At 39.5% G+C, this 16,330-nt stretch overlaps 1 protein-coding gene across 2 annotated transcripts in view; it reads right to left on the bottom strand.

Moving 5' to 3' along the window:
- The window catches only part of kcnh7b (potassium channel, voltage gated eag related subfamily H, member 7b), a 64,624-nt gene that overhangs the window by 26,219 nt on the left and 22,075 nt on the right, over nucleotides 1-16,330 (bottom strand). For both annotated transcript variants that reach the window (XM_084725208.1, XM_084725209.1), the window contains 3 exons: nucleotides 8,329-8,766; nucleotides 4,991-5,202; nucleotides 629-1,054 (listed from right to left, as the gene is read on the bottom strand). In XM_084725208.1, coding sequence (XP_084581334.1) covers nucleotides 629-1,054; nucleotides 4,991-5,202; nucleotides 8,329-8,766 — 1,076 coding nt within the window. The remainder of the gene's footprint in view (nucleotides 1-628; nucleotides 1,055-4,990; nucleotides 5,203-8,328; nucleotides 8,767-16,330) is intronic.

The following is a 16,330-nucleotide window of genomic DNA, read 5'->3' as shown; positions in this document are numbered from 1 at the left end:
TTAATGATGGTTATTATAAAGTGTTAGCGACTGTCCTGTGAGAGAAACAAACATTCATTTTCCTTCTGATTTGTTGTCACTCACTGAACTGACTCAGCAGCAGAGGCAGCAGCCACAGCAGCAGTGGTGGAAAAGATGATTATGGTTTATAATCAGGAGCTTTTCTGGTGTAATGGAGTGCCTACAAAGCACGATAAAGCACTGAAGTGGATCCAGAGCCTGAAGGGACATATCCTACCAACAAACAAGCCAGCGGGCCTGGCAGCCAGCCTACCAATGGCCATCTCACATCTGCATGTAAGCTGTGCACACAGCCCTGTTGGCCTGCCCCTCACATAAATGCATCATTGATTGCCATTTGGTAAGCCATTAATCCGTGTAAATGGATTCTAGAATGAGGACCATTCAAAAAAAAAAAAAAAAGAAAAAAAAAAAAGAAAAAAAAGAAAAAAAAGGAAAAAACAAACATGCAATTTAAAGTAATCCTTTCAGAGCCGAGACAGAAAGATTCAGGCTTTAAGTAGTGGCCCAGGGGCACAAGTCTGGACTTAGTAAAGGGATAACAGTGCAGGCATGGTTGGGTCGATGTGCAAAAAATAAATAAATATATGCATTAGATATAACATACCTCATCTGATCCTGAACCAAAGATAAGAAGGTCAAAGGGGATTGCTGCCACCATGTCTATAAGGAACCAGCCTTTAAAGTAATGGATTGCTATCTTGGCCGGATCGCTGACCACCTCCTCGTTCTGGTTTACGTAAGTGGTCCTGAAATTTATGAGGATGTCAATGATGAACATGATGTCCACAATTAAATCCACCACATTGAGAGGGTTGCAGGAGTATCCACATTCACGCCTCTTCTGCTCCCCCTGGTCATTGAGGAGAAAAGCAGCAGAGTAGGGAGTGAGAATGGCCGTGTAGATGACCAGCAGCAGGATCAGCCAGTCCCACACTGCTTTGAAGGGGCTGTAGTGGAGGATGGTGAACTTGTCAATGCGGGCGGTCTGGAGTTTGTACTCTGGCAGCACATCAGCTCCGAGTGACAGGACCTGGAGGAGTGTTACGAGAGGGTCAGAGCAGAAAGGGAAATACCACTCTCGTGAAAAAGCTACTACAAGGAGTTTTTAGCTTGTTATGAAACTCAATTTAAAATTGATGCCTATATATGACCTACATAAAGCAAAAGAAATCACCCGTGAGAAGATATTTCTATAGTTATTCTTAATGGCAGCCACCGGCAAACTTGAAGAGGTCACTCAGCTGAGTGCAGATCTCCCTGAGGCATCCCTAAAAGAATATTTTAGATGTATGGATGTAACGTCTTCTTTAATAACCAGCATTAAGTGCAGTAAGTGCAATTAAATTACATTTTTTTATCAATAAATGTAACAGATTGCAATTACTTTAATTTAATTTAATTTAATTAAATTTAATAAAAGTAATTAATTTAATTACATGTAACTAGCTACATGTACTCTCCAGTACTTCTAGTATACTGTTTATTTATTTAAGGTCCCCATTAGTTTTTACTGCACTAACAGCTATTCTTTCTGGGGTCAACACAAAAGACAGGACATTCAAACATTGTGAATTGTGAATCACACAGGTCCTTCAGCATACAGTCATGAATGAGCACAAAAAAAACAGGATCATTGATCCAGTAGTATGTGAGATTAGCTGCTGACAAGCTTCAGGTCCACTGGTCAAGCACACACACACACACGCGTGCACGCGATCACATTTTCCCATGTTACAGTGAGTCGATAGTTAGTCATTTAAAAAGGATCATTTTATTTTTAAAATGATAGTTTGTGGTTATTATGGTGGAAACACTACTGCTTTTGTCCAGAGAGCCTCCGATAATCAACAAAATGTTAAAGTTTTTTGGTGTAGCTTTAAATATAACATGTTACAGTTCTAACATGCATGTTTCTTCTTGCTATGTAAATGTCATCATGATGACATCAACAACAATTAAACATCTGTGAAATATATCAACTATCCTTTTAAAACACCAGAGTCACACAATAACACAAACAAACTAATCAATCAAGGCAATGGTAGACCCACAACTCTTGTGTTTCTTGAGGTAAATATAGTGATTTCATATAAGGAGTTTGATTGGTTTGGAGAGAGAGATATTCGTCTTAAATATAATGGTAGTTCCCATCAAAAAGCCTGTCTGACGGCAAGGTAAATTTGTGAAAATATTCTAAATAGAGTGTACACTTAAACTGATTTTGAGTGTTTTAGGTGAATGTACATTGCTTAACTTGCAGGCTGGTGCTCCTCTCTCCTTCTCCTCACTGCCAACAGGCATTTACTGTTGCTTATACGCAATAAGTACCTCTTACACCCCCGCTTCAAATAATCCAAACTACCCCTTTAATGTGAGTCAGCCTCTTCATTGAATAAGATCACAGATAATATCTTATTTTCTGTCACCTGCCCTAATTGATGTTGATAGTGTTTCTCCGCCGATCTGCTTATTGATCATCCTGCTGACAATTTGATCAAAGACACCTTCAAGTGCCTAATTCTTATGATAATTATTGCTGAAGCCCACCAGGCAATTTAACAGACTTCAAGGACTGATTTGACAGTAACGGTGACACGCTAATGTAAGTGCTCAGTAGTCAAACAGTATTAGGTAAAGGCAGCCACTCTAGTATGACAAGTAGATTATCCATGTCCTGGCACCATGAATAATGTGTCTGCCACTGACTTATTCCACATTTACAAGAGGTACATTCTGTACTGTAAGCATTTTCCTGTAGAGACGACAAAGTGGAGGAAAAGGTGTAAAAGCCTGTGCTATTTTTATACACATATTTTGATAAGCAAACATATGTTTTAATTTCCCCACATGAATGAACTCTGACTGGATGGTAAATTATTCAGCGTGCTCTGGAAGGCCAAGCCGTCCCCTGTTTTTGGCTTTAATAAGCAGTGGCAGACAAAGAGAGAGGGGGCAGAAAATAGCGCAGGAGTGAGGATGAGGGCAGCAGGTCTTTCTATTCATTGCAGCACATTCCCCTATCTTCAACACATGAATTATAGATTTCTCCATGCTAGCAGTCCTAGGAGTCAGGAAGTAGATGCAGTGCTCACATCTCAGCGATGTCTCTGAACGAAAGTCAGCAGGGAGGGAGAACATTTAATCATGATGATAGTTTGTCTTAATTTATGAAAGAGAAAAAAGCTCTTCTGAAAGAATATTAAATAATATATATGTGAAAATATAAGGTTTCTGAGCCTCTATTGTGTGTGGTTGTTGCTAAAATTGCCTGGAAGTACTATCAGTATTGATTTTCTGTTGGGAGTGTGACCTTTTGCTGTTGCATAGCTATTTCTATCCAGAGAATTAGAGAAAAACATTATTAGAATAATTCAAGTTATTCCACAAATATAACCTATGTGTTTTGGCTTTCTATTTAATGTAATCAGATGACACATGAGTATTCATTAATCAAAATTTGTCTGCACTCTTAGCTGTCCTTGGCAAGCTGGCATCAGCTGTGCTGTTAGTCTTGTCAACAGGGAATTCTGCCACCAGCGAGCCCTTGTTTGAGCCATATGACAGGACTGTTGGTCCTGCTGCAGTGTCCTTGAGCAAGAAACTGGATCCCTGTTGAATCCCTGCAGACGTGTTATGAACCTGCATGTGGACTTTTAAGTAAAAAGATGAATTTCTTTTATGAGTGATCAGTGGAATGTCCTTTCTCTCCCTTTCCACAACAGTTTCCCTTAGCTGATGTTGATAAGTTTAAGCTCGCTTCCTTCAATATTCTCCCTTCTTTCTCTATAGTTAATATGCCCAAATGCCCTTCACTTTTGTCTTTTAAGGAATAGCGTGGGTTCTTTTGAAGTGGGGTTGTATTAGGTGGGGCCATAGTCAGTGTATTGCCTCCAGTAGAGGGCAGTTGGTGCACCCCCAGTTTAGAGAAGCAGTAGAAGTACCGGTGTAGGAAGCTAAGTAATGTATTGCTGTGGACAGGATCAGCAGCAAAACAAGCAAAGCAAAGCTTGAAGCCACGTTCATGTGCACATACACAGTCTGAACTGTGTGTGTGTGGTGTGACGATGTGCAAACTGCATGTCGGGACTTTAGGAGACATTACATTTACATTTTTTACATCAGACGAGCAATATGGAGGCATTTTATGTTTTTTTTCCCAGTTGTTTTTTATGTTTGAAAACTGGTCACCATTCACTTCCATTGTTTGGGAGATTCTGCAGCAGTGTTTTCCTGTGAAACTCCAGCAGTGTTTTGTGGACTTTGTGGACTATCTTAAATAAACCCGACCCACAATCGGCATGAAGGTGTGTAGATAATGACTGCATTTTCATATTTGGGCGAACAATCCCTTTAAGTCAAACTAAGTACAACATAACATTAAGCTTTTTTTTGTCGTTCACACACAGGAACACAGAACACAGGAGCTGCTGTTCTACTGTTTTTGCCAAAGCAGTCTGGGTGAGCAAGACAGAGTGATATTTGGCTCATATAATGGCATTTTCTGTTGGAAATAGTTTTTGCTGCTGACCCTGCTCACAGCAGTACACTGCTTAGCTCCCTACACCAGTGTTCCTACTCCGAACTATCCCTTTAATGTCATTTCCTCCCTGTTGGCCTGGCTATGCATGTGTTACCTCTGTGAACCATGGGATCACCAGCTGCTGTTTTTCACCTGACAGCAAGAAATTGTAACCGTAGGCTGTAACATGTGCTGTGTTTCAATGTACCACGCTATGCCACAACCCTCCATGAAGCTGCAGTTGGAGTGAATATTGCAGTGACAAAGACATTATCTGTTTGCCTGGTTCCCCTCAAAGAGAATTATGCCCCTGTTTCACCTATGCCAGTATGTATTTCAGACCTGCCTCTTGTAGATGCCCCAGGACAACAGGCTACTGGCCAAAATGTGTGTCACATGGTTCAGATGATGGTGCAATATCAAACAACGTGGAACTTCCTGACTGACCTGCGTGACTTTTTCGGTGACGTTGTGAGTCCTGTCTTTGACCTTTGGTGCTATGATGGTTGTCTCAGATGTTGGCGGAGAGTGAGTCTTCTTTTCCGTCCCCTCAGAGAAGTTGAGTGCAATCAGAGGGATCTTGTTGATGGTGCTGTACTTGTTGATGTTAGAATCAGAGGTAGAGCCAAGCAGGCTGGACTTCATGTGATTAAAAGGGCCTGGTGGTTTACAACAAACAGCAGACACATTAGTACCCTCGATAATCCAACTATGTTGGTTAACTTCACTACATTCTGAAGATAAACATTTCAAATTTATCCATCGATAGGAGTTAAGATAAGCTGAAGAGTTTAAAGGAAAAATATGTAGTGTAATAAATGATAAAACAACCATGATACGTGATCAGAGATTAAGGAATTATGTTGCGCTGAAATACTCACTTCACCACTAAAGCCACAATGTCATCCTTTGAATTCTGGACCAGAAAAACTGTTTTTGTTAGCCCTTTCCAGGTTAATTAGAAAATTAATGCTGAATGAGTCAGTGCCTGTTTATGAGTTGTAAAAAATCATTAATAATCTTTTAGAAGGAGTAAATGTTTATAATCATTAAATTGAGCAATATATTGATGGCGTCTGGCACACAGTGAGACAGGCAGCCACTGAAACTCAAAGTTCAGAGTGTCTATTTTTGTAGCAGTGGGCTTCTGTTTTCAGAATAACAGGCCTACATAACAGACAATCAATGGCTCTAACTTGGTGTTTGGACTGCTGTACTCATTTTTGCACATGCAATTGCTACATATTGCTTGTTTAAGCAATACCAATTAATGTTTTAGTAAATAATTAGCATCAGTATTTGGTTTTACAAGCATGGACTTAGAGAAGATTAAAGGAATTCTTCATACTGTAGATGTATTGATCTAGCTGGTTGCAATAGGAGTCCATGTACACAGTACCACTGACTACTGCAGGGGTCTCCAAAGTCTCAGACTGTGGGCCTCCACTCAGACAAAACTTTGAAAAAGACACACACCCTTACTTTACTTGTTTAGTTTCGCTCAATTCCCGGATGTCATAGACATCCCCACAGACACTTAAGAGTTGAGCCAAAATAGCCGAATATTGCTTTCTTTCCAAAGAGATTTATTAGTTTCTGACTCTGGGAAAGTAGGAAAAACTGTAAAAATCCCCCAAACTACTGTATCTCTCAGGTGTTTCTGTAACCAGATCACACACATTTAGGCTATTCTATGTCTTTTGATAACTAATGTAATCTTTTCTCACTTCCATTCACTGAGCCTCTGTTTGGAGCCCCCCTGGGGAGCCCCGCCTCACACATTAAAAACCTCTGGACTAATGTATTCTGGCATCTGTGGATAGCGGTGGAGGAGCTACAGGGCTACTGTTTCTGCAACTGGGAAATGCACTACAGCTCAGCTAGCTGATGTTGTTGAGAGTAAGGTCGGAGACTTGGCTCTGAATTAGAGCCAATTACAAATTTAGAGGAACTGGTGATTCATTAAGACACATAATTTTTTCAATTTCACATGTTCCTAAAAGCAAAGTTTTGACCTTCTGTTTTCATCACTGATTACACATGCATCAATGCACGTGTTGACAGTACAGTGGACTGAAGAAAGCACATCTCTTGCTAAAGTAGGAAATTCAATGTGTGGCAGCAGAGAGATGCTGAGTACAGACTGTGTTTCTGTAACCTAATGCAATGCAATGGATTTTCCCATATATACCTAATGGCTAGCTTAGCAGGAAGCTAGTTAGCAGATCTACTGCACTATGACATAACACAAGCATACACTCATGCATGTTTAATCTAAAAGCAATGCTTTGATGAGAGCAGATATGAGGCTTATATTATCGTGTTATATGATTTCATATTCTGCTGATATGACAAAATCACTCCATTGGTGTAAGTATACAACCATTTCACATGGTTAAGTGCAGTAAGCCCACTCAACCTGACCACGAAAAGTGGATCTGTGAAGAGCATTTATGTTGATTAGCTTGCTTGACAGACATGCTCAAAAACAGCACCGAGCCATGAAATTATGGACAGAAAAACATGATTACCTCTGGCATGGCTACCATTGTCTAAAGGCAGCAATTTGTGGACAGAGCAAATAAAGAAGAAAAAAGTTTAATGGACCTGTACACATTAAAAAAGATGGTAGGAGTTACACACCCCTATTCCAAAAATGTTTGGGTGCTGTGCCAAATGTAAATAAAAACAGAACAATGATTTGCAAATCCTTTTTGATTTATATTCTATTGAATACAGTACAAAGAAAAGATATTTAATGTTCGCTGTTTTTTGTAGATATGCGCTCATTCCATCTACAATCCATATTATCATTAAAAGATTCAGGGAATCCAGAGAAAGCTCTGAACGTAGGAGGCAACGCTGAAAATCATCCAGAAATGCCGCAGAGTTCTCTGGGGCCAAACTCATCTGGAAAACTCTGCTGTGTTCCACATTTGAAATCGTTTTTGGAAATCATGGACGTTGTGTCCTCTGGGCTAAAGAGAAGGACCATCCAGATTGTTACCAGCGCAAAGTTGGCATCATGAGTAACATCTGTGAAGGCTCCACTAATGCTGAAAGGCACACACAGGTTTTGAAGCAACATATGCTGCCATCCACACGTCTTTTTCATAATGTCCCTGCTTATTTCAGCAAAACAATGCCAAGAGACATTCTGCATGTGTTACAACAGCATTGCTTTGTAGTAAAAGAGTTCAGGTACTAGACTGGCCTGCCTGCAGTCCAGACTTGTCTCCCATTGAAAAGCTGTGGTGCATTTTGAAGTACAAAATACAACAACAGAGACCCCAGACTGTTGACCACATGAAATTCTATATCTAGCGTGTGGAAAAGAATTTCACTCTCAGAAACGTCAATAATTAATGTCCTCTGTAACCAACTGCTTACTGATTGTTGTTTAATGAAAAGATGATATAACACAGTGGGAAATATGACCCTGTCCAAACTTTTTTGGAACGTGTTGCAGGTAACAAATTCAGAATGACTATATTTGCAAAATGCAATAAATTTGATCAATTTGGATGTTACACATCTTGTCTTTGTGCTGTATTCAATTTAAAAGTAAGTCAAAAAAGACTTGAACATCACAATTTTACACAGCATCCCTTTTCTGGAATTGGGGTTTGTATTAACACAAAAATAGTGTAACAATAAACATTAAATTTGAAGACCGCATCTGTAATCAGTGTACATTACCTTCTGACTCCAGTGTCATATGGTTAAAATTAATCTGCATTCCCAATCATAATGTGATGGCTGGGCTGTAGGACTGAAATACATACCTTCACTTGTATGACGATCTCTGAATACACTTTTGGAATTGGAATAGCCTTCAATTTCATGGACGGACGAGGCTCGCCTCATGCTGTTGATGCTGCCTCTGGGGAAGGTGTTGGACAGGGTGGTAGAGCTCTGCTGTGGATCCGTCTGGTATAGCTTCTCCCAGGGCAGTTTAGGGGAAGAATGGTCAAGTGGTTCGGGACCGACGCTGGCCTGGGAAGAGTGGTGGCTCGAGCTGATGAGGCCATGCGTGTCATTGGCCTCAATGGGACTGCAAATGCTTTTGGTGGGTGAGGGGAAGTTCTGCAGGGCCACTGAGTCCTCATTCTCTTTGGGAGAGTCCACCATCACAGCATCTGGGTCCTCTTGTGGAAGAGATTGCTTGTTGGTATTCATGAGGCTCAAAGCGGCCTGGCGGAAGCGGAAGAATCTGCTTCTCCCTAAAAGTTGAGGGAAAAAAAGTGTGACAGCTTGTTAAGATTTTTGTAAAAAACACTGCATCACTTTCTTACAAATAAGTAATAATATTCATGGTTGGATTAGACGTTTATTGTCCCTGAAATATATGAATGGAAATTAAATTGAATAATTAATAAAAAGCATACGGATCTGTAAATGAGAAGTGATAAAACACTCAAATTACAGACCCATTTTCAGCAATTGCAAAGGTCATAACAGCGGAACCAGTGGAGAACCACGCTCATTTCCTCAACTATGATAATCAATTATCATATCATTTACACCTTGTGCTTTGTTAAAGTTCGTTTGGTATTTCAGTGAGAAATAAGAAGAGAAGAAAAGAAAAAAATACACGGAAGCCCAATGTTGAGAACAGCAGGTGCTGAAACACTAATAAATAATGAAATTAACAAATTTTGGCTTGGCTTTCTCAAGTGTGGAGGCCTCTGAGTACTGTTTTTTTTTAATTAATGTACTATAAGAATTACTGTAACTGAGGCTCAAAGGGACAATTCAGTTATCCATCTAGCTTGTTTTGGTGTGAGCTGCAGAGTTTTGGAGTTATCGGCCATACAGACATCTGTCTTCTCTTGAATACTGTGGAACTATAATGCACTCAGTTGTGGGGCTCAGCCTAGTCCTGGCTTCATTATATTTGAGACATCTCTATGGTCGAACATGAAACTCACACAAAACAATCTAGATGGATTAAAAGCACTACAGGTAAGAAGAAAAATATGTATTTCTGTCTTGGGGGTGGGGGGGTGGGGGGTTTGGGGGTAACTGTCCCGTTAAAATCTTTTAATTAGCAATATGTTGCTGCCCATATTGTTAAACATTCAGGGTTCCTACAGCTTTTCCAAAGTCAAATTCAAGCACTTTTCAAGGTGCATTTTCAAGTTTTGTTTTTTTCCAGCACCTTCCAGCTGTGGAAAGTTACATATTTATATACATTTATACACTCAAAATAATTCAGCCTTTTTTCATTTCTTCATCATATTAACAACCGAAGTTATGTTTCATAACAGAATTCTCCAGACGGGTAACAAACTAAACAGTCCGAAATGTATCACCTGTCTGTACATAGACTTAGAATCGTATATAACCTGACTAAGGCAATAAAAACAACCACCCAAACAATCACTAGACAAATAACTTCATAACAATTTCATCCTGCCACCAAACAATTCAGACAGACAGCAATTTAATATTAAAGTAATGCAATTAAAATTTCAAGCAGTTTCAGGCAGTTTGTCCAAAATCCAAGCACTTTTGCAAACCTTGAGAACACCACATTAAAATTTAAGCAGTTCCAGCACCCATAAGAACCCTGAATATTTTCTGTTAGGAGATCAGCGCACTAAACCATAAAAATGAAGGTAAATTAAATGAGATCTGGTTTCACATTATTGCAACATATCTCCTTTTAGTGCCCATTAGCATGAGAATGAGAGATTGGACAATTTATGTATTAAGTCTCATTGATTTTTTTTTTCTTACTGAAGCCACATTTTCAGAATGGACACGGTAGCAAATGTTAATGACCTCTTGGGACAGAGTGAAAGTTTTGGCTCATTAACAATAGAAAGAGAGTGAAAGTGAACCCTGCTTCACTTGTGAGGCATCCATCCCTCAGCACCCTCCTTACATAACGTCACCGCCATCTGTTTCCATCCGCTGGCCAAATGTGCTGATGTTACAACTATAGCAGCTTACAATAGAGCTGTGACACTCAACAAGTTTCCTGGAGAGGAACCTAATGACATCCTGAGCTGAGATATGGACAACCGTCCTGTCTCTACTCTGCAGGGACAGTGCGTCATCTGTAGTGTTGCTGTATGCTTATATAAATATCTATATAGCATATTTTAGTGGTCTAGCTAATATTAACCCAATAAAATGCAGTCTGCCATCAGAATGGCCTAGGGAAAGTTTGTTGTGAACACTGTAAATCAGTAGTACTAATGATCAAAACTGAGCCTTTCTATAATGACATCATTACTAACACACAGTATCCTCTAAAAATATACACAGATAAATTTTGCATCATAACGTACTCTTAAAACTTATAGTGCCCATATTTTACTATCACTTTTATCTGTCACTTTTACAGTTGGCATGTTAAATGTTCCCACTCTTTTAATTGAGAACAACAAGAGTGCAGCTTTATTTTTAGCCACAGTAGCAGGGTGGCTCTAAGGAAGACAATGATGATCTGTTGGTGTCAGCTGGTCGGTCCAGGCTAAGATATCTCAGCAACTCTGGTAATGATTTCCTTTACATTTTGCACATATATTCAAAGTCCCTAAAGAATGAAGCCGACTAATTTTGGTGTTCTCTGACTTTTCCTCTTGTATTGCCATGAGGTGTTTTTGAGAGAAAACTCGGTCCCTTCAGAATTTCAGGGTTTTCATCAGGTCATACTTTGTATTTTCCCAGTTTAGGACTGAATACCTACAAAACTGACATTCCCATGAGCCTCAACTGTGTTAGCATCTCAAAATGGTCAGGGGTGGTGAACATGATGACATTATGCCTGCTAAACATCAACAAACTAGCACTGTCGTGAGCATGTAAGCATGCTGATGTTGGTATTTGGCTGTTCACTTTCTTTTGATCCATGGAGTTTTTGTATTTGTAAAACTTTCCTCGAGACGAAGAAAGCAATTTAAAAATCTTTGATGTCATCATCATCAGTTTATGGGCTGATACTCTCTGGTGGGGCCAACTGTGCATAGTCAGTGGGTCACAGACTGCAGAAGTAAACATTTCTGGCTTATGTACTAGGCGAGCAACTCTAACTGGACTTAATCAGGGCAATCTTTGTGACTGGTGTACAGTTCGTAATAGTACATCCACACACTGAATTTATAAACAGAGCAGACAATTTTAAAAATGTCTGTGTGTTCAGCTCTCAGTACTTTTGTAGCTTCTAACTGAATCTCGGTGTCTTGAAGTTTGGTTTTTGTCCTGCATTGCTGTTTCTTGTTCTAGTTTCATGTATCTGCTTTATTTTATATTTTCATGTTTGCTTTCAGCTGGATTGGAGCCATGCACTGATGAAAACCCAATATTTCCTGATTTTAGATAACAAAATGATGGGGCACTTTCACTGTGAAGAATTTGTGGGAAATAAAATATTTATGCACCATTTTACAGACCCTCAGCTAAAGTCAAGTGCATCATCAGTAAATATACACCTTCAAGCAGGTGTAAACTCTGCTGTGTTGGGGTGAAGCACCGAGTCAAACTAATCCAAGCAGCACAAGTGTATAGATGGAAAAGGAGGCACAGAAATTGCTAACAGAGGTGAGGAGTGAACTGAAAGGTGAAAAGAGGTAAAAAATTAGCGCATCCACCTGTATCTCATGTTTCCATCACTGCTGATCAGAGCTGGAGCCGATAAATTCTTGTGACTTCTGCAGAGTCATTTGACCCTGGACCGAATGCCAGATGTACCCTTTTCCACTGAAGACCAAAGCCAGAAACCAGGATGCATTGGTGTAGTGTAAAAGGAACCATAGATGCCTTTTTCCTCTTTCAGACTTTTTTTTGTCTTCCTGCCCAAAAATATTCACACCGGTGTTCTCAAAGTAGTGTCCTTTATTGTTGTGTATACAGACGGCTGAGACTTCATGTGAGGAGCTTGTTCTCCCACGTTTGGCTTGTTCACTGGATGCTTTTGTCTTCCTGCTGTATGGGTCCGCGTATTCCTGCTTTAATTAGATTGTATATCCTCACTGTCGTGATTACATTTGGGTGTACAGTCATTAGGGTGGACAGGTACCTGCCTGGCTTGGTTTGAAAAACACAGGGACGCTGTTTATTCAAGATCCTCCTTAGTTTCTTGGGCACTCCATCTATATATAGAATGACTATATGACTATGACTATGTTATTAAATCTGCTCTGCGCCTGTCCTTTGTGTGATGCTGGGGAGTTTTCACTGGATCGTGCTGCTATTTTGATAAAAGCCTTTTATAACTTCCCTGAAAAAGCTTATCAGCAGCTTGCAGTGCTGTCCTGACATCCCTGCTGAGGTGGTTTAAAACTAATTCACACCTTAATTCATGGGACTCTGGGGTCTCTGATGACTCACACGTCATTGTTCTGTGACCTTAACTACTCATATGTGGCCTAAATAACTGTAGTGTGACTTGCAAGTCTGAATGATCCAAAGGGGTTCACCTACTTGGGACTTCCCGCTCGTGAGGGGACTGATTAAACATTGTTTTAGTGATGAAATGTCTTCAAGAATAAAGCAGACATTCCAGTTGCCAATGATCAGATATCTCTAACTACCATATTACCTGGATGACTGAGAACGTCTTACAAGGGGGACTGATTTCTGCTAATAATAAAGGAGAAACTTCCACCTGTCCTCCACAAGATATATGGTTATTCTTGTTGCTGTTACGGTTTGCAGCTGAGTGTGGGGTGAGGATGAGAATCAGCGCTCTGTATGTACTTGTGCTGGTGACTGAGTAGCTGCTTCAAGGGAAAGAGTTTAAGTATCTCAAGGTCTTGTTCACAAGTGAGGGTAAGATTAGATCGATGCAACATCGATGCGACATTAGCAGTGATGTGGACTTTGTATTGCACTGTGAAAAAGGGGAGCAGAGCCTCAAGGCAGAGCTCTTGATTTACCAGTTGATTAATGTTTCCGCCCTCAGCTATGCTCATGAGCTGTGAGTTGAATTCAAGACAATGAGACTGGGCTTGTGTACAAGCAGCCAACACAACTTTCCTTCACAGGGTGTCTGGGCTCACCATTAGGAATTGGATGAGGAGAGAACTTGGAGCGGAAAGTTCCTCGATAGTAAGGAGGTTTCGGGAAACTACTGGCAAAATTGCAAATGGCAGATTTCTATATTTATTCTGCAACTCAAACGTGATTCCACTTGGGGTGTGAGGATACATCGATCTGGATCTACATATTGATTCAATGTTCAACGATGCAATATGATTGATGCAAAGGGAAAATATCGATCAATGTTTAAGATTTTATTTTGAAATTCCCATGGCATGGCTGTGTCACAAATTTCTGGAAGAGTTCAGTCATAAAATTGTCAAATCTTAATTTAGTTTCTTTTTGTGAGTTGACATAAATGGACTAATGATATTGTCTGATATTGACTGCAGGCACCTAAAGGAAATCAAATCAAAATTGTATTGTGGCAGACTTTGTGATTATCAGCAAATATCTTATTGTTGTCCAAAGAATAGATATATTACCACATTGTAATTAAACGTGGTGGGAAAAAAATCGATTCTCCTAAGTATTTTTTTTAATGATTCCTGCATCATTTTTCAAAAAAGGTATATAACTAGGGCTTGGTCCATTAGCTTGATGCTAACACATAATAGGAATTCCCACTGACACGTTAACAATAATTACCATCAAGATCAGAGTAATATTTTGTTAACACACAGATCCATTTTACATGCTTAACGTACAGAGACATTATTTCCTCAGTATGAAAACATTCAAAGAGAGCAAACATAGTGATGGGGAACCTTTACAACTTAAGTGAAATGAAGTTATTGTATTGTAGAATCTATGATATGCATCGAGTTGTGGAGTGAACAGTAAAAAGAAGTCTCTGTGCACTGAACAGTATATCTTTCTGTTGGGTAATTTCTAACTATTGTCTCTGCTTTTGGGCCCTGAAGGCATGTTCAGGTTGCTGAATGGTGTGTTCTAGATGGCAGCTCAGGGAAAGAGGGATTACTCTCTTCCAGGCTCAATATTGTGCTAGTTGACACCTGCAGGCATATTGCCTGCTGTCAGCAGCGGATCATAATTAGCCCCCCAATGTCCAAAAATCAGTTTTCATAGGCTGCTACACTAAAATGCATCGCTAGGCTATTTGAAAGTGTTCTCCCTGATCATTCCAGGTTCTTTTTTTTTTTTTTACAGCCAAGGTTCTCTCTCTGCCAGTGGAACTGTTCTGTCATTCTACTTTAAGCACACAATATGTAAATCCTGCCATTATGGGTCTATCACATTAAAATAATAACAAAGGATGTAGTTTGATTATGTCGTGAAGTAGCATGGGATCACGGGAATCGTTTTCTTCACTTTTTAACAACCATCGTTGATGAAAATCTGACATCATGACTCTGGCAGAAATCATGTACACGGAGGAGGTAATGTTAAAGTTTTGTTCACATTACGTTTAGTCACATGTACCAGCTTGCTTCGTCACTCTTTGATGTATCCTGTTTTCCCTGAATTATAGAAACTAGCCACAAGTTAACAATGGCAAGCAAGGAAACGCACCATTACCTTGAATAAATTACAGATTTCTTTGTATTTTAACATTGATGGAAACATTTTGGATAATGTACAAAATATATGACAACATCATACATAACATATGTCTCGTGTTTTTAGAAATTTTATTGCAGAAATGTGATATATTACAGCTTTAAAGGGATAGTTCAGATTATCTGATGTGGGGTTGTATGAGGTGTGTGGTATCCACAGTAGGTGCTTGTCGACACGCCCCCAGTTTGCAAAGAGCAGAGAGAAATACTGCTGTGGACAGGGTCAGTAACAAAGGGTATTTCAACCACTTAAAACATGACCACCTAAAAAAATACCAATATAAGTTTAAATGTACATTATATTTAGAATAGTTTCACCACTTTACTGTCAGACAGACTTTTCCAATGGGAAACCTCTATTATAAAAGTAGGATGAAGGATGGATGAAGTAGTTTGTGTTATTGTGTGACTTTGGTGAATCCAAACTCTCCTTTTAAAACACAGAAACCACACAAAAACACAAACAAACAAACAGATTGAGGAGGCAGTTGACCAACAACTCCTGTGTTCTGTGTGGTAAAGTTACTGATTTCACCTTTGGAGTTTGGTTGGTTTGGTGAGAACGATACATCCCTTATATAAAGTTTTCTGTCAGAAAAAGCTTTCTGTCAAAGAAAGAAAAGCAGTAAAATATTCTACATTACCTTCTATTCTATTATAAGTGGCTAAAATACATTTTGTTGCTGACCCCGTCCACAGCAGTTCAGCTTAGCTTTTGTGCTTGTATTCCTCTCTGCTTCTTCTCACTGCAGGCGTGTCGGCCTGATTGTCAGTAAGTACCTCATACAACCCCACATGAAATAATCTGAATTATCCCTTTGAAGAAATTTAATTTGTAAGGGTTCCAGTGCTTATTTTTAGATCTATTTACAGCCGAAATGCTGTTAAATACATGTATTTGTTATACGCATCTAAAGAAATGCAAAATTATGTGGTATGGTAACAGCAATGTGAAAGACACAATTATTTGCGACAGTCTTTAAAACTCCATTTAAGTTAAACCAAGTAGCATAAAATTACAGTTTTATGCCCTTGTGTCAACTAAGGTCTGCTGAAAGACAAAGACAATGGTAATGTTTGTATGCTAAAGTGTGATGTGTGCGTGTATTAAAGACTCTTTGCAATGTAAAGTCACATCATCTGTTTATCTGCCCCATCTACCCACAGATCCCCCTGCTGAAGCACTGTCACAAGCAATCAGCTCTGATTAGGAATG

The sequence above is a fragment of the Lutjanus erythropterus genome, chromosome 8, assembly GCF_056507025.1.
Source record: "Lutjanus erythropterus isolate fLutEry1 chromosome 8, fLutEry1.hap2, whole genome shotgun sequence".
Taxonomy (NCBI): Eukaryota; Metazoa; Chordata; class Actinopteri; order Lutjaniformes; family Lutjanidae; genus Lutjanus; species Lutjanus erythropterus.
This window is presented reverse-complemented; position numbering and strand designations above follow the sequence as displayed.